Here is a 25,144-nt window from a genome sequence, read left to right on the forward strand (position 1 = left end):
AATCAAGAAGTGGAATGGAAATTAAAACTAATGAGACACAAATTTTTTGAATCAGCAAATAAAACCGGGAAACTTTTGGCATGGCAGCTGAGAAAGCGTCAAAGTCAAAACATAATCAACAAAATCAGGATAGGGGAACAGTTAACGGAAGACCCAAAAGAAATAAGAAGAGCTTTTCAAGGATTTTATAAGGAGCTTTACCGGAAAGAAAAAGAAGACATAAAAAAGATAGAAAGATTTCTGGAAATTCATAAAGGGAAGCAGATATCATTAGAGGAAAGAGAACTATTAAATGCCCCAATAACAAACCAAGAAATCCAAAGGTCAATAAAGAGAATGAAACAAGGCAAAGCCCTAGGACCAGATGGTTTAACCACTAAGTATTACAAATCACTTGGTGAGCAGCTGATAGGGGAACTAATGAATGCTATTTTACAAGGAAAAGGGAAAATACCAAACTCCTGGAAGGAGACATATATAACGCTGATCCCCAAACAGGACACAGACCACCAGAGTGTCAAAAATTTCAGACCAATATCATTGTTAAAGAATGGTTATACACTTTTTGCGAATATCATGGCCAACAGATTGAAGACAATATTAAATGATTTAATTCATAAAGACCAAGGAGGTTTCTTACCAGGCAGGCAATTAAAAGATAATGTGAGACATATTATTAATGTATTGGAATACCTGGAGGTAAGAAACGATAAGCCAGCTGTATTGATGTTCATTGATGTAAAAAAAATGCTGAAAAAGCATTCGATAATGTTTCTTGGTCATTTATGAAGAAAAGTATGGCACCTTTTTAAGAGGTATCAAGGCAATCTATTCAGAAAAGAAGGTGAAATTAATTGCGAATAACACCTTGACAGACTCATTTGATATTACAAAGGGTACCAGACAAGGGTGCCCTTTGTCCCCGTTACTGTTTATCATAGTGTTAGAAGCATTAATAAATTGCCTGAGAGGAATGACAGAGATAAAAGGGATCAGAATAGGTTAGGGTTAGGGTTATTCAAGCTCAAGGCCTATGTGGATGATCTGGTACTAACCTTAGAAGAACCTCGAGAAAGTGTTAAAATAGCATTGGAAGAAATGGAAAAATTTGGACAACTGGGAGGATTTAAATTAAATAAGAGAAAGACGAAAATCTTAGCCAAAAACTTAGAAAAGAGTGAGGTAGAAAGATTGGAACAAGAAAGTGAAATTAAGGTGGTCAAAAAAGTAAAATATTTCAGAATTTGGATGACGGCAAAAACCATAAATCTATTTAATGACAACTATCAACCAGTATGGAAGGAGGTTAAAAGAGATTTAGAAATATGGGATAGATTAAAGCTGTCAATGATTGGAAGAATGTCAGCAATAAAAATGAATTTATTACCGAAAATGCTATTTTTGTTCCAGACAATCCCGATAATTAAAGGTCTAAGACAATTCAAAGAGTGGCAAAAAACTCTCTCGCGCTTTATATGGCAAGGGAGAAGACCAAGAATTAAATTCAAAATATTGACGGATAAGAAGGAAAGAGGGGGATTCACTGTACCTGACCTAAAACTCTATTACGAAGCGACGTGTTTGTGTTGGACAAAGGATTGGATAACCCAGGAGAAACCAGACTTGTTAGATCTGGAGGGATACAACAATAGATTTGGATGGCACTCCTACCTCTGGTATGGTAAGGCAAAAGTGCATAAAGGGTTTACAAACCATGTGCTAAGGGGTGCTTTATTTGAAGTCTGGGACAGAAATACGAATTTGTTGGAAAGGAAAACACCGTGGTGGGTGTCACCAATTGATATGTTAACAGTCAAAAAATTGAACACAGAAGGGAGAGGTGCCACTTATGAGGAGATTCTAATGAAATCAGAGAAAGGTTGGAAATCGAAGCCCTATAACTGCATTGCCGGAAAATTTTAAGTATATGTTTAAGTACAGTTTTCCCAAAAAGTCGGAAGAATTTTTGCTAGGTTTGGTGGGAGAAGGTATTAAGAAGATAGACCAAAGATTATATCTGTTTGACTCAAAACACACAGAGCAGCAACAGATGTTGGCAAAAACACCTGGTGCACTTTGGTTTATGAACTGAACCACGAGTTCAAATAAGGTTATGCAAACTGAACTGACAAGTCAGTTTGAAAGAGAATTTAACACTGGTATAAGGGAGATATAATTCCTGCTAATTACAATAATTTTATGGATGTCTATAACCTGTTCCAGGAGTATGTTTAAGCTGTGAATCAGTGTAAAAAGGCCAGCTAATATACACAACGGGATATTTACTCTCTTCTTTTTGACATCTTTTTTTGAAATGCTTGAGGGTATGATCACTCCTGTTTTAGCAGCTACCCCTTAAAAGGGGACTGCTCAATACTTTAAATAAATAACTTGGCAGGCTTCCATCATCTGCATGCTCCCCTCTTGTACTAAATATGATTTCCAGATGTGGATGGAAAAATTGGACTAAATGAAAACAAGAAGTTAATGTTCTGTGTCACCATGTACACTAGTGACCATAGTTTTGTCCCCACTAGGGCACATGTGAGTTACTGTTTTGATGAGCACATTAGTGTGTCTTATCAATACAAAAGCACTTCCAGGTTTATGTCTCCAAAATCTATCTTGGTGTGTCCTGTCCACATTAGTGGGTAGTGCTAGATGGGATTGTTGGGGGAAAGCAAATAAACTTCTTTCTTCTAAACCTCTAAATAATGCACGTATTACTTTAAACCACACAAGAGCACTGTTTGTGTAGCAAGCAAACCAGAATTTGCTCGTAGTCTTTTTCTAAGTTAACTCCACCTGTAAAAGCTGAACCTTTTGTTGTTCTCTCCTGATAAGATGCCTGCTATTGCTCTCTCTTTTTATCTCTACTCATCCTGTAAATAGTTCTTGCCAAGATAATTCTGTTCCTGCATGAATAAAGCTGTAGAAATCCAGACACTGTACATACACTTCTCAGTTTACTTCACCCAAGCTTCAAGGTCTGCTAACAGAGATGTATTTTGCTGAGGCTGAGCTCCATTATGGACCTGCCTTCAAACTTATTTCAAATATGTGTCTTCCAATAGTCCAGACTTGTCCCAAATTGCAGTAATTTATTTTAAATGTGTGTTGCTCCAAGCCATGAAATCTGTTGTCTTTTTTTGTTTGTTTACATGTCTGGCATACATTGTTTTTTGTTGTTGTTGTTTAGTCACTTTGTCGTGTCCGACTCTTCGTGACCCCATGGACCAGAGCACGCCAGGCACCCCTGTCTTCCACTGCCTCCCACAGTTTGGTCAAACTCATGCTGGTAGCTTCGAGAACACTATCCAACCATCTCGTCCTCTGTCGTCCCCTTCTCCTTGTGCCCTCCATCTTTCCCAACATCAGGGTCTTTTCTAGGGAGTCTTCTCTTCTCATGAGGTGGCCAAAGTATTGGAGCCAGAGCTTCACGATCTGTCCTTCCAGTGAGCACTCAGGGCTGATTTCCTTAAGAATGGATCGGTTTGATCTTCTTGCAGTCCATTGGACTCTCAAGAGTCTCCTCCAGCACCATAATACAAAAGCATCAATTCTTTGGCGATCAGCCTTCTTTATGGTCCAGCTCTCACTTCCATACATCACTACTGGGAAAACCATAGCTTTAACTATACGGACCTTTGTTGGCAAGGTGATGTCTCTGCTTTTTAAGATGCTGTCTAGGTTTGTCATTGCTTTTCTCCCAAGAAGCAGGCGTCTTTTAATTTCGTGGCTGCTGTCAGGCAGTGAGAGATTTTACTTTCTTGGGCTCCATGATCACTGCAGCTGGCATACATACCATTGATTTTTAAAATAAAAATTAACACAAGTTTTCTCTACACCTCTGACACAATTTGTCACATTTGTGGGCATTTAAGGTGTAAGAAACTTCCAACCAAGCACTCAGAGTGTAGAAGAAGCTCTCCTGCAGGAACCTTAAAAGCAGAACCATTTGCCACAAGGCTACATTACAATGTTTAATAAGTTGGAATTCTTGTTATTAAATATACTAGCCGATGAAGGTGAATACATCGAAAAAGGGCCCTATAAGAATTTAAATGTATTTTCATGTAATATTTGATACTTCCAGCTGATGAAGGTGAATACATCGAAACAGGGCCCTGTCCTGGTCTCCAATCCGTAACTGAGTTCTGCTTAACGATTGAAACGGAGTCTCCATCTGCAAGCTGATAAATTATAAGGATCAACATTATTGTCGAGTGAAAAGGAGAAAATCTTTGTAATGAATTATTGTTTTATACATAGCTCTTTGAGTTTGAGTTTGTAATCTCTGTTAGAGTTTGTAATCTCTATTTGAGGTTGTAATCTTTATTAGAAGATATACTTTTGAATGGATTGGTTTTGGTTTCTATTGACTATTGAATTGTGAGTAGGGACCACCCCCACTATTAAAACTTATATTGGTCTGGATTCTTGGTTTGCTTCTTTCTTGGCACATTACAATGTTTGGCAGAAAAAACTGAACCCCTGGTTGTCTTACATCACAGACCTTGTGTACAGTAATGCCGTTATCATTGCCTTAATAATCAATGAAGAAAAAGAAGTTCAGAGAAGTTCATTTCTTCATTATACAACCTGATCTACTTAATGGCTAATCTCATTTACTCAGAGAAACCTAGAATTTCTATTGGTGAAGGCCATGTCTATGTGACCTCCTCAGAGTATTTAAAATTGGAAAGCAAATTAATTCGTCTAGAGTCATTTCAGTCACTGTTAGCTGGTGCCATGGAGCCTCTAGGGACATTGACCTCTAGGGACCTTGGGGACAGGTAGGTGCCATCTGGTTAAATGCATTCTTTTCCACAAAGTCTAAAGTTTACTAGCATGTGGAATATTTATTTTATGTAAATACTGCCTCTGGATGTGGCCATTTTCCTGCTGTTTAAATGTCTTGCTTTCAGGCTTCTCATGGCCCATACTGCCTCTGCCTCTTAATATTTCTGTTAATGTCCTAGTTGCAGGCTTGCCATGGGTAACTGGTTAGCCACTGTGACAGCAGGATGGGCCCTTGGCCTGATTCAATAGTCTCTTCATACGTTCTTATGTTTTTAATTTGGAGATCCAGTCAAAGCCGGTGCATACAATGCCAATGCCTGGGTCTAGTAACCAAGGTTTGACTTAACAGCAGCCCAGTGGAGCAGGAAGTAAAGCTTAACCAGTAAAACCCACAGGCTGAAGTTTATAACTGGAACTAATCACTTGGGATGTATATACACTGCCATTGCCTCTGCATCCAGTGTGCTTCCACTACTGGTTTGAGAAGGTGTGAATACACGACGTTAGCCACAATCCATATCTATCCTGCCTTGCTACATTTTAAGCCAGCGATGTTTACAGCCTGGTTTCAACAGGAGGAGCAGATGGGACTGAATTTAGAGATATGTATGTAACCCCATAGTTCAGCTTTACACCATTTGGCTTATTTATATAGGGTCCCAGAGTCAATTCCTAGTAGCATCCCTAGTTAGGAATGGGACCCCTGAATGATACCCAGCAGAGCAGCTCCATAGGCAGTACTGACCTTGAGAGAACAATGGTCTCATTCAGTATATACCTTTTAACATGTGGAGTTTTTTTGGGGGGGGGTAATTGGGTTGTTGTTCTTATTTTGATTATGCATTTGTGGTTTTATATTTTGATTTTAGTCTGTGAACTGCCCTGAGACTTGTGGGTATAAATTCAATAAATGATAATAATAATAATAAGATAATAATATAAGACAGCTTCCTACCCAGCTGTTGCAGTTTTGGCAGTGGGGGGATTGTTGCATGATTTCTCAGATTTTTCTAAAGGTACTATTAAAGGTGAAATTAAAAAATAAAAATCTGCATATGACCTCTACAAACATTAGGTAGAGGGTGGGAAAGCACTAATTGAGGGGAAGGGAAGATAATACAATTCAGTACAATCAAAGAAGCACCACCCAGTAATGCAGATGGGGAACATCTACAGAGATTTTCGAGGCATTGGCAGTGAAAATGCTGGTGTGTGGACCACAGAGTTGAAATGCACACAAGGCAACAGTGGTCAACATTATACTGAAGCCCAAGTGTGGACAAACCCTGACTGAGGTTGGTGCCAATGGGTCTTTTGTGGTGTTTCTTCTAGCTCTACAACCTCTTTCCTTATTTGATGAAATGCATCCCTGGGCCCCACCACAAAGTGCTGAAAAACAACTTGGCACTCAGAGAGTTTGTTTTGGAGGAAGTTGAAGTGCACAAGCCCACTCTGGACCCCAACTCACCTTGGGATTTTATCTCTTTTTAAAAAAAATAATAATCTTATTTTATTTTATTTATACAACAAGAAAAACAAACAAACAAAAAAAACCCACAAATACCAAATAACACACAAATTACAAAAATAACCATAGACACATAATTTTCTTAGCAAACAATAAAACATCTATTGGTCTTAACACTAAAGACCCAACCTCCCGTCTATTCCATATTTCAAATTCATATTACTTATTGCCAATACACATTTTTTTCCTAACTAAACTTATTCTCAATAAATCTAATTTCTTATATCTACCTTACAACTATTACTGAAGTTCCTCCAATGCTGCAACAGAATTTAAAGTACTATATTTATTTTTCAGATATTCTTTGAAAACCTCCCATTTAGAAACAAATTCCTGTTTTGATTTATTCTTTATTTTTTCTGATAAACCATCTAATTTGGCATATTCTGTCAGCTTTTGGATCCAATCTTGTATAGAGGGGATTTCATTACTCTTCCATTTTGTTGCGATCAAAACTCTTGCTGCCGCCGTCGCGTATAAAAAGATACCCTTCCTCTTTTGCGGAATATCCAAATCTGTTATTCCCAGGAGGTAGGCCTCTGGTTTTTTATTGAAAGAGGTCTTTAGCATTTTTTGCAGTTCTGCATGGATACTCTCCCAGAATACCTGTATTTTCCTACATATCCACCACATATGGTAGAATGTTCCTGAGTCTCCGCATCTCCAACAATTACTTGACACATTTTTATACATTTTTGAAAGTTTCCATGGTGTTAAATACCATCGATGTTGCATTTTTTGAAAGTTCTCTCTAATCGTGTAACAATTTGTGAATTTCCAATTGATCTTCCATAAATTTTCCCATTGGGCCATGGTTATTGAATGGCCAAAATCCTGGGACCACCTCACCATTGCCACTGTTACCTCCTCCTCCTTGTCTGTCCAGTCAAGGAGGAGTCGGTAAGTTTTGGAAAGAGTTTTTCTTTTAGATCAGATTCGAATCGAGAAGTTTCTGTTGAGAACCCCTTTTGTTTGTCAGATTTAAATTTTTCAAATAGCTGATGGTATTGGAACCAGTCTGAAATGTGTTCTCTTATTTCCTCAAAGTTTTTAAATTTTATTTGGTTATCTTCATTTTTTAAAAGTATTTTATATGTTGGCCAGTTTTCCTGAGTATTTTTCTGTTTTACTGCTATGGCTTCTACTAGAGAAGTCCACCATGGGACTTTAGGCTCCATCAGGTCTTTATATTTTTCCCATACAGCAAAGAGTGACTTTCTTATTATATGGTTGGTAAAAATTCTATGAATTTTCACTTTTCCATATATTAGGTAGGTGTGCCATCCCCAACGGTTGTCAAAACCTTCCAGGTCCAGGAGGTCCGGATCCTGCAACGTGCACCAATCTTTTAGGCAGGTGAAACAGGCTGCCTCGTAGTAAAGTTTTAGGTCGGGTAGGGAAAAGCCTCTTCTCTCTTTTATGTCTATTAAGATCAAGTGTTTAATTCTAGGTTTCTTCCCTTCCCACAGGAATTTGGAAATTTCTCTTTGCCATATCTTGAGACAACCTGCTTCGCCCAGTATTGGAATCATTTAAAATAAAAAGATTAATTTTGGAAGCACATTCATCTTTATAATGGAAATCCTACCCAGAAATGTTAATTTTAGTTTACTCCAGGTTACAAAGTTTTTTCTAATCTCTAACCAAGTTTTGGTTTTAACAAGCTGATCTAACAAGCTAACCAAGTGATGCCTTTAACAAGCTGATCCTTTCTTATCTGATTGTTCAAGACTTCCATCACCAAGATAAATATCAGTGGTGACAATGGGCAGCCCTGTCTGGTTCCCTTGTTTATTTTGCACTCCTCAGTAATTCTTCCATTGATGATCAATTTTGCATATTGTTCCGAATAGATGGCATTTATTCCTTTACAAATATTTTCTCCCAGTCCGATTTCTTCCATTAATTTTTTCATAAACTTCCAGGACACGTTGTCAAAAGCCTTTTCAGCGTCCACCAACATAATAGCTGCTGGTTTATCCATAATAGCTGCTGGTTTAATATCCAAATATTCTAATACATTAATCACACATCTAATATTGGATTGCATAAATCGTCCGGGAAGAAATCCAGTTTGATCTTTATGAATTATCTCTTTCAGCACCATTTTTAATCTATTTGCAAGAATGTCTGCGAATATCTTGTAATCATTATTTAGCAGTGCAATGGGTCTGTAATTGGCCATGTTTGAGGCATCTGTTCCCTGTTTGTGGATAAGAGTAATAAAGCTGTCCTTCCAGGTTTTCGGTAGCTTTCCATTTGCCAGAATATTATTCATTAGGTCTTTCATGGGAAGAAATAATGATTGTTCTAACTTTTTATAGTAATTAGCTGGGAGACCATCTGGGCCTGGTGTCTTTCCTAATTTTGATCTCTGTATAGCTTGTTGCACCTCCATAGCTGTTATTGGTGAGTTCAAGATTTCAGTTTTTTCCTTAGGTATTATTGGTAGTTTATTTTTGCCCAAATAATCAATTATTTTTTCTAGAGTCTCTGGACCTTCTTTATATAGTTTTCCGAAAAAACTAGCAAAGTTTTTACTAATTTCCTTCGGTTCTTGAATCCATTTGTTTTCAATTTTAATTTTATTGATAATTCTATCTTCCTTTTTCTTCTTTAATTGCCAGGCCAGAGGTTTGCCAGGTTTATTTGCAAACTCAAAATTTCTATGTCTCAACCATTTTATCTTCCATTCTATCTCTTCGTTTATTATCATAGAGAATTGCATCTGTAAATTTTTTATATTTTGCTTAATTAGTTCATCATCTGGTTTTTGGAAAAGGATCCTTTCCTTTTTTCTAATTTCCTCCCAGATCTCCATTTTCTTCTTCTCCTTTATTTTCCTTTGGAATGTGTTTTGTTGGATAAAGAAGCCTCTTATGACGGCTTTACCCGCGTCCCAAACCATCTCTAGATCTACTCCTTGATTTAAATTAAACTTAAAATATTCTTCTAAGATTTGCTTGGCCTTCTGTACAGTTTTTTCATCGTTTAGCATACTCTCATTAAGTTGCCACCTTTTAACCTTTTCTTCTTTTCCTTTAAAGTTAACCCAGACCGCGCTGTGATCTGAAATTGTCCCTGGATGGATTTCTGCTTTTGTAATATTATTTAATAAATCCTCTGTTGTCCAGATCGCGCCGATTCGTCCCACCGATTTATGTGGCTCTAAATAATGTGTAAATTCTTTCTCTGTTGGATTCTTAAACCTCCAAGTGTCAAACAAATTCAGGAGTTCTATTAATTGGAAAAATGTAGTTGGGAGTTTGTTTCGCCTCTTTTCTTTCTTCTTTATTGTTCTGTCCATGTTTGGATTGACTACTCCATTAAAATCTCCTAATAATATAATTCCCCCCCCTAAATATTCTATGACTTTTTCTTCCAGGAATTGATAGAATTCAGATTTTTTTTCCTTCTTTGATGAAATGCATCCCTGGGACGCACCACAAAGTGCTGAAAAACAACATGGCACTCAGAGAGTTTGTTTTGGAGGAGGTTGAAGAGCACAAGGCCACTCTGGACCCCAACTCACCTTGGGATTTTATCGACTGCTTCCTTATGAAAATGGATCAGGTAATCATGAAAACTCACAGAACTCTCCTGCCACTCCTGAAGCTTCCCAGCCAGCAGACTTCCATCCAGCTTCTTGTGGGGAATGCCAAGGAAAGAGATTCCTGCCCACACCCCATTGGAGTAGATTCATTTCCCATTGCTGACCTGTTCTTGCAGTAAGTGGGAAGTTCAAGGGCAAGGAATGTCCAGAGGAATGAGCTATAAAAAGACTTGAGATAAGATGTGTCTTGGGAAGGGAGCTGGTCCCAGTGGCGCAGTTAAATTCTTGTTATGTTGCACTCAGAACACTTGAGTTGACTCCACTGACTGTGTTGTGTGTTTCTGCAGGGAAAAGGTAATAGTGCATCCAATTTCACCATTGAAAACTTGGCCATAAGCACAGTTGACTTGTTTGGGGCTGGAACAGAGACCACCAGCACCACACTGTGATACGGGTTCATGATCCTCCTCAAATACCCAGAGATACAAGGTAAAACAGATGCGTTATTAGTACTTATTATTCTAGTTCTTTTCCAGATTTACCGTATTTTTCGCCCTATAAGACGCACTTTTTCCCCTCCAAAAATGAAGGGGAAATCTGGGTGCGTCTTATGGGGCGAATGCAGGCATCGCGGACCTCTCCGCCAGCAGCGGGAGCGCTCCCGCTGCTGGCGGAGGGGTGCCTGCATGCCGAAGCCTGCGCGCGCTGAGCTCAGCGCGCCCAGGCTTCGCGGACCTCTCCGCTAGCAGCGGGAACGCTCCCGCTGCTGGCGGAGAGGTGCCTGCATGCCGAAGCCTGCGCGCGCTGAGCTCAGCGCGCCCAGGCTTCGCGGACCTCTCCGCTAGCAGCGGGAACGCTCCCGCTGCTGGCGGAGAGGTGCCTGCATGCCGAAGCCTGCGCGCGCTGAGCTCAGCGCGCCCAGGCTTCGCGGACCTCTCCGCTAGCAGCGGGAACGCTCCCGCTGCTGGCGGAGACGTGCCTGCATGCCGAAGCCTGCGCGCGCTGAGCTCAGCGCGCCCAGGCTTCGCGGACCTCTCCGCTAGCAGCGGGAGCGCTCCCGCTGCTGGCGGAGACGTGCCTGCATGCCGAAGCCTGCGCGCGCTGAGCTCAGCGCGCCCAGGCTTCGCGGACCTCTCCGCTAGCAGCGGGAACGCTCCCGCTGCTGGCGGAGAGGTGCCTGCATGCCGAAGCCTGCGCGCGCTGAGCTCAGCGCGCCCAGGCTTCGCGGACCTCTCCGCTAGCAGCGGGAACGCTCCCGCTGCTGGCGGAGAGGTGCCTGCATGCCGAAGCCTGCGCGCGCTGAGCTCAGCGCGCCCAGGCTTCGCGGACCTCTCCGCTAGCAGCGGGAGCCAGCACTGGGCTCCCACGGCTTGCAGAGAGCTGCCTGTTTGGGGGCTGGGGTCGGGGGAAGCTCGGGCTTCCCCAACCCCGCGCCTGGGGGGGAAATAATTTTTTTCCTTTATTTCCCCCCCAAAAAACTAGGTGCGTCTTATGGAACGGTGCGTCCTATAGGGCGAAAAATACGGTATGTGTCACAGGTCGAAGAGGTGGTTGTTCTGCCACTTTCCCCAGGAAAACCCACTGTTCGTTGCTGAATGTTAATCATTGCTGACTGACATCAGGAGTAAACAGAAGGCTTTCCTGGAGACAACAGTGGGGGGGGGGGGGTGGACAAAATGCTCAGACCCATACCTAGTAATCACAGACCTGTGCCTAGAAATCCCAGCAAAAACAGATGTGTGGATGAGCTCTTATAGCTGACCATATTGCAAACCCTAGGATTTATATGCAAACAGTAACAACTCGAATTTGGCTCAGTAGTGTACTGGCAGCCAGTGCAGATCCTATAGACTAGGCATGTCCAAAGCCCATTTTGGGGACGTAATCCGGCCTGCTGGTCGGTTTAATCGGGCCCCAGGGGCAGTTTATTTCCTGGGGTAAAATCCTAAAAAAAAGGTCCATGACTTTGGTTGGCCCTTTGGTCAGCCAATCAGGCCCTCTTTGAAAAACCACAAGGGCCAGGGGCACAACCACAAGGGCCAGGGGCCAAAGGGCCCTCAGGTAGGATCAGAATCACTGCAGGACAGTGCCTCCAATAGGAATCTCTCTAAGCTGGTCCATCACTTGCTCCTATAACATCCCTAAAGCTATTGTCCCGCTGGGCTCCTTTGGGATAGAAATTAAATTAATATATAAATTGCAGTTATTATGTTTCCTGTTTACAGATGGATTGTTGAAGGTGAGCTACAATACGTTACCTGTGGTGACGAGTTAGTTGAAAGCTGGCATCAGAAAACAATTGAAAGCTCCAAAATGTGCAGGGGCTGGCAACCACTCCCACTGAGTTTCAGTTTCTTATTGGCTGATCGCGGAGTCCTTGCATGGCAGATCGTGGGGAAATGCCTTATAGAAATTGGTATAGAAATTGTTAAAAAAGTGAAATATTTAGGAATTTGGTTAACTTCTAAAAATATTGATCCATTTCAAAATAATTATATGCCAAAGTGGAATAGTATCAAAAGAGATCTAGAGATATGGGGGAGGTTGAAGTTATCATGTTGGGGTAGGATTTCAGCGATAAAGATGAATGTGCTACCAGAGATGTTATTTTTGTTTCAGACAATTCCCGTAATTAAAGGGGCTGCAATATTGAAAGATTGGCAAAAGACAATTTAAAGATATAACTGGCAGGGTAAGAAGCCGAGAATTCAATTTAAGTTATTAAAAGATGCTAAAGAAAGAGGAGGGTTCGCCCTGCCATTGTATTATGTATTATGAAGCAGCATGCCTCTGTTGGTTGAAGAAATGGATGAAACTAGAAAATATGGAATTGCTGAACTTGGAAGGTTATGACAATAGATTTGGTTGGCACGCTTATTTATGGTGTAATAAGACGAAAGTCCATAAAGGATTGGGAAACCATATTTTTTGAAGATCTCTAATAGAGGTTTGGGATAGGTATAAAAACCTATTGGAACAAAAAACACTGCATTGGCTATCTCCATTAGAAGCAATGAATGTGAAAAAGGTCATTATGAGTGAGAAATGGATAACATATGGGAAACTAATAAGTAAAGAAGATGGTAAATGGAAAATGAAACCATATGGAGAAATTAAAGATTATGTTTATGATTGGTTACATTATTACCAGGTCAATGAAAGGTTTAGGCAAGATTTTAAAGAAAGAGGATTTGAGGAAAAGGAATCGAAATTTAAACAAGAAATGTTAAACAATCATTTTAAAATTTTGTCCAAAATGTATAAATTGCTGCTGAAATGGCATTTGAAAGATGAGGAGGTTAAGCCAGTTATGATTCATTGGGCTAAAGATTTTGGATATAACATACAACTGAGAAACTGGGTGAAATTATGGAAAGGAGGACCAAATCATGCCAGGCACTTCTGTCTTCCACTGTCTCCCGCAGTTTAGTCAAACTCATGCTTGTAGCTTCGAGAACACTATCCAACCATCTCGTCCTCTGTCGTCCCCTTCTCCTTGTGCCCTCCATCTTTCCCAACATCAGGGTCTTTTCTAGGGAGTCTTCTCTTCTCATGAGGTGGCCAAAGTATTGGAGCCAGAGCTTCACGATCTGTCCTTCCAGTGAGCACTCAGGGCTGATTTCCTTAAGAATGGATCGGTTTGATCTTCTTGCAGTCCATTGTACTCTCAAGAGTCTTCTCCAGCACCATAATTCAAAAGCATCAATTCATCGGCGATCAGCCCTCTTTATGGTCCAGCTCTCACTTCCATACATCACTATTGGGAAAACCATAGCTTTAACTATACGGACCTTTGTTGGCAAGGTGATGTCTCTGCTTTTTAAGATGCTGTCTAGGTTTGTCATTGCTTTTCTCCCAAGAAGCAGGCGTCTTTTAATTTCGTGGCTGCTCTCAGGCAGTGAGAGATTTTACTTTCTTGGGCTCCATGATCACTGCAGCTGGCATACATACCATTGATTTTTAAAATAAAAATTAACACAAGTTTTCTTTACACCTCTGACACAATTTGTCACATTTGTGGGCATCTAAGGTGCAAGAAATTTCCAACCAAGCACTCAGAGTGTAGAAGAAGCTCTCTTGCAGGAACCTTAAAAGCAAAACCATTTGCCACAAGGCTACATTACAATGTTTAATAAGTTGGAGTTCTTGCTATTAAATATACTAGCTGATGAAGGTGAATACATCGAAACAGGGCCCTGTAAGAATTTAAATGTATTTTCATGTAATATTTGATACTTCCAGCTGATGAAGGTGAATACATCAAAACAGGGCCCTGTCCTGGCCTCCAATCCATAACTGACTTCTGCTTAATGATTGAAAATGAGTCTCCATCTGCAACCTGATAAATTATAAGGATCAATATTATTGTCGAGTGAAAAGGAGAAAATCTTTGTAACGAATTATTGTTTTATACATATCTCTTTGAGTTTGTAATCTCTGTTAGAGTTTGTAATCTCTATTTGAGTTTGTAATCTTTATTAGAAGACATACTTTTGAATGGATTGGTTTTGGTTTCTATTGACTATTGAATTGTGAGTAGGGACCACCCCCACTATTAAAACTTATATTGGTCTGGATTCTTGGTTTGCTTCTTTCTTGGCACATTACAATGTTTGGCAGAAAAAAACTGAACCCCTGGTTTTCTTACATCACAGACCTTGTGTACAGTAATGCCGTTATCATTGCCTTAATAATCAATGAAGAAAAAGAAGTTCAGAGAAGTTCATTTCTTCATTATACAACCTGATCTACTTAATGGCTAATCTCATTTACTCAGAGAAACCTAGAATTCCTATTGGTGAAAATCCATGTATATGTGACCTCCTCAGAGTATATAAAATTGGAAAGCAAATTAATTCATCTAGAGTCATTTGAGTCACTGTTAGCTGATGCCATGGAGCCTCTAGGGACAGTGACCATTTTGATGATCATATGTATCTCTTGTCTTGTTTTCCTTGCAGTCAGGAGCAGGACGCCAGAGAATGCAAAGCAGCTGCCACCTGGCCCACCTCCACTGCCCATCATAGGGAACGCTCTGCAGCTGAAGACCAACAACCTGGCCCAGGTTCTCCAGGAGGTAAGCCAAAGATGAGCACTTTCCTCAACAGCTGTCAGTTGATGACCGTTACCTGTTTGCAAGCCTCTTTCCATCTGACTCTTTTGGAAGGGGACAATCCATTGTCAGTTTCTTTCTTTATAGATGGTACCATCTGTGTGCAGGGCACATTTGCAGAGTATAAGGCAACAGACTCTGCACTTTGACAGAGGAGAGGCAAAAGAGGGAGGGGAGGCATCCAGACCAGAGGAAAAGAATAGCAGAATCACTGTGATTTCAGTGGCACGGACTTGCACTTGGCTACATCGGCAGAGATGGGGAGCAGGGACTTGTCGCAAAGGCTCCACAGAAAAGAGGTGGACTTTGAGCAGGTCCCACAACTCCAGAAAGGGGGTTATTTTATTGTCATTTTATTGTTTTATGCTTAAAATAAAAGCCATAAAGCCCCCTTCTGAGTAACAAACTTTAAAAAGCAATAGTGCAATTTTCATACTATTTTAGAGACAGGGGGCGGGTCCAATTCTCCCTCCACACATGGATGGTTTGGGCATTTTTGCCCTCTGAACATTTTTAGCCTTTGCTGGACAGTGGGGAGTTCATAGTCTTCTTGTATTTCGAAAAGCTGCTCCTTTATTTTCCCCAGAATGTGCTTGGTTGGAAGGTACTTTAAGAATTCCCTTAGAAAAATAAGTGTGAGGGGGACATAACAGAGCAGTATAATCATATTCACGGTATAGAGAAAGTGGATGGGAAAACACTTTTACCCCCCCTCTCATAATGCCATACCCTCCAACATTTCTCCAATGAAAATAGGGACATCCCATTCCATAACGATAATTTTACTATTTATAGCCCACATAACTTACTGGGTTGCCCCAGCCACTCTGGACAGCTTCCAACACATATAAAAACATAATGAAAACATTAGAAATTAAAGAAAAAAACACTTCCCTATTCAGGATTGCCTTCAGAGGGGGTCGGATAACTCTATACCCTCCAACATTTCTCCAATGAAAATAGGGACACTTGAAGGGTCTGTAATGCTAAAACTTGGAGTCTTCAATTAAAGCTGAGTGTTGGAAGATTTACAACACATGCAAGATAGTAGTTCTTCACACAGTACATATGGAAACTGTGGAATTCACTGTGGAATTTTGTTAAGACAAAATTCATTGAAGATAAAGCTACCCATAGCTGCTAGTGATGATGCTGAACCTCCACCAGTTCCAGGGACCTGCAGGAGAAGAGCCTGCTATTGCACTCAGGTCTTGTTTTTGAGCTTCCCAGAAGAACTGTGTTGGCCACTGTGATAACAGTCATGGACTAGTTGGCCTTCGGCCTGATCTAGCTGCAGAACTCTTCTGTATGTTATTAAGAGTCATGTGGTTCAGATGCCCATAGTGAGTCTGGGGGCAGCAGGGCTCTACATCAGCTATATGACTCTCTCCTAACCCGCAAACCCACCTAGATGTGTGTCCTTCTCTATCTTTTTCCAGTTTGGTGAGAAGTATGGCTCTGTGTTCACAATGTATTTTGGAACAGAACGGGTTGTGGTGCTGCATGGCTATGATGCAGTGAAAGAAGCACTGATCGACCGTGGAGATGAATTTGCTGCCAGGGGACACCTGCCATTAGCTGATGATGTCAACAAGGGATTAGGTATTTTATGCTGGTTGACGAGTGGAGGGGGACACACAGGAAAATCCCTCTATTCATGAAAATAAAGCAAAAAAGGTTGCAAAGACAAATCGTTGCATCTTGAGATAAACTTTCCTAATTAATGTTCCCACTGGACAGTAGAAATAGATAATTAGCAGCCTTTTAATGGCATAGCTATATATTGGGCATTGCCATTTAAGAGAGAAATGAGCCATCTCATAAAAGTACTTAAGCAATATCTTGGGCAGTAGCGGAGAAAGGTGGGTGTGGTGGGTGCTGGCCACCCTGGGTGCAATCTCTGAGGGGAGTGACATCGCCACAGGTGGCGCCCCCCTGGGATGTGCGTTGCCGCTGGCACCCGCCGGAGGCTCCCCGCCGCCACGCGCCGCCTTACACCCAAGGGTGCTTACCCCTGCCCACGCAGGCCGCTCCAGGTGCCGGAACAGCTAGCTCCGCCTCTGGTTTAGAGCAAGCACCAAAAATTAAAGCAGGATTGAATGAGTCTCTAGCCTTTAAAAATAATGGTCTGGGGTAATTCTGGTGTGGGCAGTAAGTGTGAGAGTTATGTGAGCAGAATTCCCTGGCCTGGATTTTGTGAATCAATAAGCTCTCCACACCAAGAAAGAGTTTCAAAGTTACTGCAAGCTATCGTTAAATTTGTTACCAAGAAAATAAATAAATACAAATCAACACATTGCACTTAAACAACTAGCAATGTAGTCCAGTTTTCTTTAAGTTCTTTCTGGTTAATATAGTCTAAGAACTATTGCTTCTTCATTATACTGGCAGCTTCAGAGAGAGACCCAGGCTCCAAGAGATAAATTATCAGTTAACATAAATATCGAAACATTGAAACCTCTTTTTAAGTTTTAGCTGCAAAAATGGACATTCTGCAACTGTATACCTCCACTACGTTTCATACACAACACACACAAACATAGCATTTTATGCACATTAAATACATATATTTTACAGTAAGGGCATGTATCAGAAGACTGGCCAGCTACTGATTATGGAATAAGGAGGCACCAAAGTACCAAGTCTCCAGGTGGTCTGGAGCCAAGAATAAGAGCCTCCTGCTCTTCCAACCTGCTTCTTCTGCTCTTTCAGTCCATCCAACTCCTTTATGCCCATTTCCTCTTTTGCTTTCCAGGAATTATATTCAGCAATGGGGAGGTGTGGAAGCAGCTCCGACATTTTGCCCTTACCACCCTGCGCAATTTTGGCATGGGAAAGAAAAGTATTGAGGAGAGGATCCAGGAGGAAGCACAGTTCCTGCTAGAAAAGTTCCAGAATACGCAGGGTGGGTATCCACTGCCCCTCATCCACATAGGCTTATCAAGCAGACCCCCTTGAACATCACAACAGATTATTAACCACCACCTGGTCCTAGGTCACTGAGGGCTTCATACACGCCAGTAATGCACTGAACTTACCTTGTCAATGTACTGGCAAACAATGCATAGCTTTCAGCAGGGGTGTAATATGCTGACACAGACCAGTTCCATCTAAAGTCCGGCTGCTGCTTCTCTATCAACTGGAAGAGTGCTCCGCAGATATTGTTGAATTCCAGCTGCTTTCAGCCCCAACAGTCAACAGTGGTCCAGAAGTTAGAGTCTAGCAGCATCTGAAGTGCTTTATAGAATCATAGAATCATAGAATTGGAAGAGACCACAAGGGCCATCGAGTCCAACCCCCTGCCAAGCAGGAAACACCATCAGAGCACTCCTGACATATGGTTGTCAAGCCTCTGCTTAAAGACCTCCAAAGAAGGAGACTCCAGCACACTCCTTGGCAGCAAATTCCACTGTCGAACAGCTCTTACTGTCAGGAAGTTCTTCCTAATGTTTAGATGGAATCTTCTTTCTTGTAGTTTGGATCCATTGCTCCGTGTCCGCTTCTCTGGAGCAGCAGAAAACAACCTTTCTCCCTCCTCTATGTGACATCCTTTTATATATTTGAACATGGCTATCATATCACCCCTTAACCTCAAGGTTTGGAATTCTCCTGATGTAAATGGGCTGCATCAATAGGAGTATAGCATCTAGATCAAGGAAAGTAATAGTGCCACTGTATTCTGCTCTGGTCAGACCTCACCTGGAGTACTGTGTCCAGTTCTGGGCACCACAGTTCAAGAAGGACACTGACAAACTGGAACGTGTCCAGAGGAGGGCAACCAAAATGGTCAAAGGCCTGGAAATGATGCCTTATGAGGAACGGCTAAGGGAGCTGGGCATGTTTAGCATGGAGAAGAGGAGGTTAAGGGGTGATATGATAGATTCCCTAGTTTTAGTCTAGACTTCACCAAGGCCTGCACCACTGTGGTCACTCTTTCCTATCTAAGGATACATTGGCTGAAGCTGGAAGAAAGCACTTTGGAAAGTCCTTGGAAGAAACCACTCATAGCCACTGAAGATGCTCATGCCTCCAGAATTGTTGTGAGAAAGGCAGCTCCCTGTCTGACCACTGAGGCCAGGAGCCAGGAAATGGCAGCTCAGAAATTCCAGACTACATTATTGCCTAAAACCTGTAATGGGTATAATTATTATTTTTTTGTTCTTCCAGAGAAGCCCTTGGATCCAACCTTCTCATTCAGTTGCGCCATCTCCAATGTCATTTGTTCAATTATCTTTGGGAAACGATACGATTATAATGACAAGAAGTTGCTATCCATGCTAAGCTTAATAAGTGAAAACTTTCAGGTTTTTAGCTCTCCTTGGGGACAGGTAGGTGCCATCTGGTTAAATGCATTCTTTCCCACAAAGTCTAAAGTTTACTTGCATGTGTAATATTTATTTTATGTAGATACTGCCTCTGGCTGTAGCCATTTTCCTGCTGTTTAAATGTCTTTCTTCCAGGCTTCTCATAGCCCATACTGCCTCTGCCTCTTAATATTTCTGTTAATGTCCTAGTTGCAGGCTTGCCATGGGTAACTGGTTAGCCACTGTGACAGCAGGATGGGCCACTGGCCTGATTCAGTAGGCTCTTCTTATGTTCTTGTTTTTAATTTGGAGAGCCAATACCAATACCTGGGTCTAGTAACCAAGGTTTGACTTAACTCAACAGCAGCCCAGTGGAATAGGAAGTAAAGCTTAACGAGTAAAAACCCACAGGCTCAATACTGTAACTGGAACTAATTACTTGGGATGTATACACACTGCCATTGCCTCTGCATCCAGTGTGCTTCCACTAATGGTTTGAGAAGGTGTGAATACATGATGTTAGTCACAATCCATGTCTATCCTGCCATTTCTTATGAAATGTTGCGCCTTGCTGAATTTTAAGCCAGGGATGTGTACACGGATTGGTTTCAGTAGGAGAAACAGATGGGACTAGATTTAGAGATATATATGTGTCAGGGGTTCAGGAGCAGAGGCACAGGATAAGGAGGAAATGGAGAGTGAAGGGGAGGAGTCCGAAGGAAATGTCAGCGATGACAGCGATCCGAGGTCTCTGAGTCTTTCCAGTGAATCGGACGATTCACAGAAAGGAGCTCCCATGGTCAGGGCAAGGGGAGTGCCCAGGGGGACACCTCGGGAAGAAGGGGGCAGAGGGGACTCAGAGAGTAGCAGTTGGAAATCAGGGCCCACGTCCCCCCCAGAGTGCAGTAGGGGGGAGGAGTCCCAGGCATCGGGATCAGGCGGCGCACGGCCAGCAGGAGGACATGAGTCAGGATTGACCACACCTCCGTCGGGGAGTGAGGAAACGGTCATCAGGAAAGTTAAACGCACGCGCGCGCCAAGTTCAAATGTACAGGAGGGAGGCACAGTTGGCAGCCCGGGAAGAGAGCCAGGTCCTAAAGCCCGCCGAAGAGAGCGGGAGGAGTCAGGGGGGTCATCGTCAGCCTCAGAGGAATCCAGGGAGACAGGGGCCCCGGAGGGCAGCAGGACCCAGAGGAGAAAGAAGAGGTGGAGTAAAGCTAGAGTCTTAAACTGGTGTACAGGGGGCGGGGACTCAGATGGAGCTTCGCCGGTCTAAAGTCTAGACGTAGAGCTGGAGCGCTGTGGCGTGGAAATGGAAACTGTACTTCAATAAAGACTTTTGTACATAAATACCAGCCAGCGTTGGTCCTCTGTGAGCTGGGACCAGGAGCCAGCCCTGACAATATGTAATCCCATAGCTCCGCTTTACAGCATTTGGCTTGTTTATATAGGGTCCCAGAGTCAATCCCTAGTAGCATCCCTGGTTAGGGATGGGACTTCTGAATGAAACCCAGCAGAGCTGCTGCATAGGCAGTACTGACCTTGAGAGACCAATGGTCTCATTCAGTATATACCTTTTAACATGTGGAGTTTGGGGGGGGGGGTAACTGGGTTGTTGTTTTTATTTTGATTGTGAATTTTGTGGTTTTATATTTTGATTTTAGTCTACAAACCGCAGATATAAAATAATAATATAAGACAGCTGATGGGGAACATCTATATAGATTTGGGAGGCATTGGTAGTGAAAATGCTGGTGTGTGGACCACAGAGTTGAAATGCACACAAGGCAACAGTGGGCAACATTATACTGAAGCCCGAGTGTGGACAAACCCTGACTGAGGTTGGTGCCAATGGGTCTCTTGTGGTGTTTCTTCTAGCTCTACAACCTCTTTCCTTCTTTGATGAAATGGATCCCTGGGCCCCACCGCAAAGTGCTGAAAAACAACTTGGCACTCAGAGAGTTTGTTTTGGAGGAGGTTGAAGAGCACAAGCCTGCTCTGGACCCCAGCTCACCTCGGGATTTTATCGACTGCTTCCTTATGAAAATGGATCAGGTAATCATGAAAACTCACAGAACTCTCCACGTGGGTTCTCCTGCCACTCCTGAAGCTTTCCAACCAGCAGACTTCCATCCAGCTTCTTGTGGGGAATGCCAAGGAAAGAGATTCCTGCCCACACCCCATTGGAGTAGATTCATTTCCCATTGCTGACGTTCCTGCAGTAAGTGGGAAGTTCTTTCTAATGATTAGCCCTCTGGGCAAGGAATGTCCAGAGGAACGAGCTATAAAAAGGCCTGATATAAGATGTGTCTTGGGAAGGGAGCTGGTCCCAGTGGCGCAGTTAAATTCTTGTTATGTTGTACTCAGAACAATTGAGTTGACTCCACTGACTGTGTTGTGTGTTTCTGCAGGAAAAAGGTAATAGTGCATCCCATTTCACCATTGAAAACTTGGCCATAAGCACAGTTGACTTGTTTGGGGCTGGAACAGAGAACACCAGCACCACACTGCGATACGGGTTCATGATCCTCCTCAAATACCCAGAGATACAAGGTAAAACAGATGCGTTATTAGTACTTATTATTCTTGTTCTTTCCCAGGTTTATGTGTCACAGGTCCAAGAGATGGTTGTTCTGCCACTTCCCCCGGGAAAACCCACTGTTCATCGCTGAATGTTAATCATTGCTGACTGACATCAGCAGTAGACAGAAGGCTTTCCTGGAGACAACAGGGGGGGGGGTGGACAAAATGCTCAGATCCATGCCTAGTAACCACAGACCCGTGCCTAGAAATCCCAGCAAAAACAGAAGTGTGGATGAGCTCTTATAGCTGACCATATTGCAAACCCTAGGATTTATATGCAAACAGTAACAACTCGAATTTGGCTCAGTAGTGTACTGGCAGCCAGTGCAGATCCTTTAGATCAAGCATGTCCAAAGTCCATTTTGGGGACCTAATCAGGCCTGCTGGTGGGTTTAATCCGGCCCCAGCAGCAGGTTATTTCCTGGGGGTAAAATACTAAAAAAAAAGGTCAACAACTTTGGTTTACTTCATCCTTTCTGGCCCTCTTTGAAAAAAGTTTGGACACCACTGCTTTAGACAAAGGCACAACCACAAGGGCCAGGGGCCAAAGGGCCCTCAGGTAGGATTAGAATCACTGCAGGACAGTGCCTCCAATAGGAATCTCTATAAGCTGGACCATCACTTGCTCCTATAACATTCCATAAGCTTTTGTCCCGCTTGGCTCCTTTTGGATAGAAATTAAATTAATATATAAATAATTGCAGTTATACTATGTTTCCCTGTTTACAGATGGATTGTTGAAGGTAAGCTACAATAAATTGCCTGTGGTGACGAGTTAGTAGAAAGTTGGCATCAGAAAACAATTGAAAGCTCCAAAATGTGCAGAGCCTTGCAACCATTCTCACTGAGTTTCAGTTTCTTCTGTAATGTTTCCTGCACTGGCGTTAAACCTCATTCTTCCCATTGCAGAGAAAATGCATGAAGAAATCGACCGAGTTATTGGCCGATCACGAAGTCCTTGCATAGCAGATCGTGGGGAAATGCCTTACACAGATGCTGTCATCCATGAGATCCAGAGGTTCATCTCTATTGCCCCACTGAGCGGCCCTCATGCAGTACTCAAAGATACACCGTTCAGACAATATGTCATTCCAAAGGTCAGCTCTTTTCAAGGCTCTTAGTAATAGTAGGCTGCTAGCCATGATGGCTATATTCTACCTCCATGGTGAGAGGAAGCATGCTTCTGAATACCAGTGGGTGGAAACCACAGGAATTGAGAGTGCTGTCTTGTTTAGATTATGTTGATGGGCTTCCCATGGGCATTTGGTTGGACAGCATGAAAACAGGATGCTGGACCAGATGGGGCCACTGGACTGATCCAGCAGAGCTTTTCTTCTCTTCTTATGTACAAGCAAGGGAAGTAGTTTAGCCCAACTCCTAAAGTGTAGCTGGGCATCTTGAAGCCTGGACTTCATTTGAAACACCCTATTGCCTACTGAAGCTGCTCCATTCTTCTTCTGTATCAACAAAGTACCTTCCTGTTAGTGCCTTCCCACACCATTAGTTGGGTGTCATGGCCATCCAGCCCATTTCTTTGCACTCTCTGCAGGGCACTACCATATATCCAAGTCTGATATCTGTGCTACATGACCACAAAGAATTTCCAAACCCCAAAGAATTTGACCCAGGACATTTCTTGCACAAAGATGGCACCTTCAGGAAGAGCGACTATTTCATGCCTTTCTCAGCAGGTAAGAGCTCTGCTTCCTCAGTAGGCTGCAGTCTTGGCCAACTCAGGCCTTTCCCGTCTCCCTAATCAGCTGGTGCCGGGGCAATGAGGGGGAACCTCCTTCCTCCTGCAGCCTAAACTGGAAGGGCTCCCAGATTGTGAGAGGGGCAGAGGCTTCTGAGTCCATCAGAACTCCTTGTACCTTTCCTGTGGCCAGCTGAAGCAAAAGAAATGGTGGAAAGAGTGACTCTCCCAGGAGCTGTTCTGGAGCAGCACCTTTGCTCCTTTGGCATGATTCTTATTTTCTCCGTAACAGCCTAAGTGGATGTAATGCAGCTTACACTTTGGGTTTCCTTTGCAGGGAAGCGGATATGTGTGGGGGAAGGTCTGGCCTGTATGGAGATCTTCTTGTTCTTGACCACCATATTACAGAACTTCACTCTGAAGTCCATCATTGACCCCAAAGACATCGATCTCACACCACTGTTGAGCGGTGTAACCAACTGCCCTCGGCCCTATCAGCTCTGCATTGTCCCTCGCTGAAAAGCCTGCCTCAGGACGGCTGCACATGTGGAAAAGTTGCAGCCTTGCAAATCTTTGTTCCAAAAATCCGTAACACAGTATCTCCTCATGTGTGGAGTCTTATCTTTTTACCTGACTAGTTGTGGAACTGTTACTTTGGGGATCTTGCTAGAGACTATTGTACATTGAAGACATTTTGTAAAAAAATTCATCTCTTTATTGATTAAAAAAATTGCATGTCTATACAGACATTATGTACTATCTCTTAACAGGTAAAAAAAAAAGAAAATTATATAAAATAGAAAATTTATAAAGAAATAAAAAATAAAAATGAAGAAGTAGCAAAGATAAGAAATAAAGAAATCAAAAAAGGAAGACAGAGTTATTTACATAGTAAAAGTACTCATCGGCACGATCCTTCCCATCCTTCTCATTATAATATCATTTCTTTCTGTTTTGTATACATTCCTTTGATTTTTTTTCTTTACAAATATCACTCAATTTCTGCTACTATGGAATTATTTGTACAATAAAGTTTTACATAATTCTTAAATATTATCCGTTCTCTAGTTGTTTTTTGTTTCGATATTTCTCTAACTGATCCCGTCAGTTTTGCTAATTGTAGATATTCTAACATGAGCATCTGCCAATCTGTAATCTCTGGGAGCATTTCATTTTTCCAATTCCTTGCTATAAGGGTCCTAGCTGCTCTTATACCATACATAAATAATGATCTTATATCTTTTTAAATTTCTGATGGTAATATACCAAGTAGGAAAATCTCTGGGTTTTTTTTTTTAAAGTAATTTTAAATAGTTTCTTAAACTCATTATAAATATCATTCCAGTATTTGCCAATGGCTACACAGGTCCACCACATATGAGAGTATGATCCCTCCTCTTTTTTACATCTCTAACAGGTTGATGTTTTTCCTTTATACATTTTAGCAAGCTTTTTGTGGGTAAGATGCCATCTATATACCATTTTATGGTATATTCCCTGAGATTATAGCATGCTGTGAATTCAATGTCTGCCATCCATAATCTCACCCATTGTTCCATAAGTATAT

At 42.1% G+C, this 25,144-nt stretch overlaps 1 protein-coding gene across 1 annotated transcript in view; it reads left to right on the forward strand.

Annotated features, from left to right (window-relative positions):
• Positions 1-24,476, forward strand: part of LOC310676158 (cytochrome P450 2C19-like) — a 53,071-nt gene extending 28,595 nt beyond the window's left edge. The window contains exons 2-10 of the mRNA XM_083437646.1: positions 14,846-14,961; positions 16,437-16,599; positions 17,753-17,902; positions 19,165-19,325; positions 21,180-21,356; positions 21,713-21,854; positions 22,794-22,981; positions 23,434-23,575; positions 23,915-24,476. Of these exons, the coding sequence (XP_083293772.1) occupies positions 14,846-14,961; positions 16,437-16,599; positions 17,753-17,902; positions 19,165-19,325; positions 21,180-21,356; positions 21,713-21,854; positions 22,794-22,981; positions 23,434-23,575; positions 23,915-24,096 (1,421 nt within the window). The 3' untranslated portion in view covers positions 24,097-24,476. The remainder of the gene's footprint in view (positions 1-14,845; positions 14,962-16,436; positions 16,600-17,752; positions 17,903-19,164; positions 19,326-21,179; positions 21,357-21,712; positions 21,855-22,793; positions 22,982-23,433; positions 23,576-23,914) is intronic.
• Positions 24,477-25,144: the final 668 nt, after the last annotated feature.

The sequence above is a fragment of the Podarcis tiliguerta genome, assembly GCF_965153285.1.
Source record: "Podarcis tiliguerta genome assembly, chromosome: 1".
NCBI classification, from domain to species: Eukaryota; Metazoa; Chordata; class Lepidosauria; order Squamata; family Lacertidae; genus Podarcis; species Podarcis tiliguerta.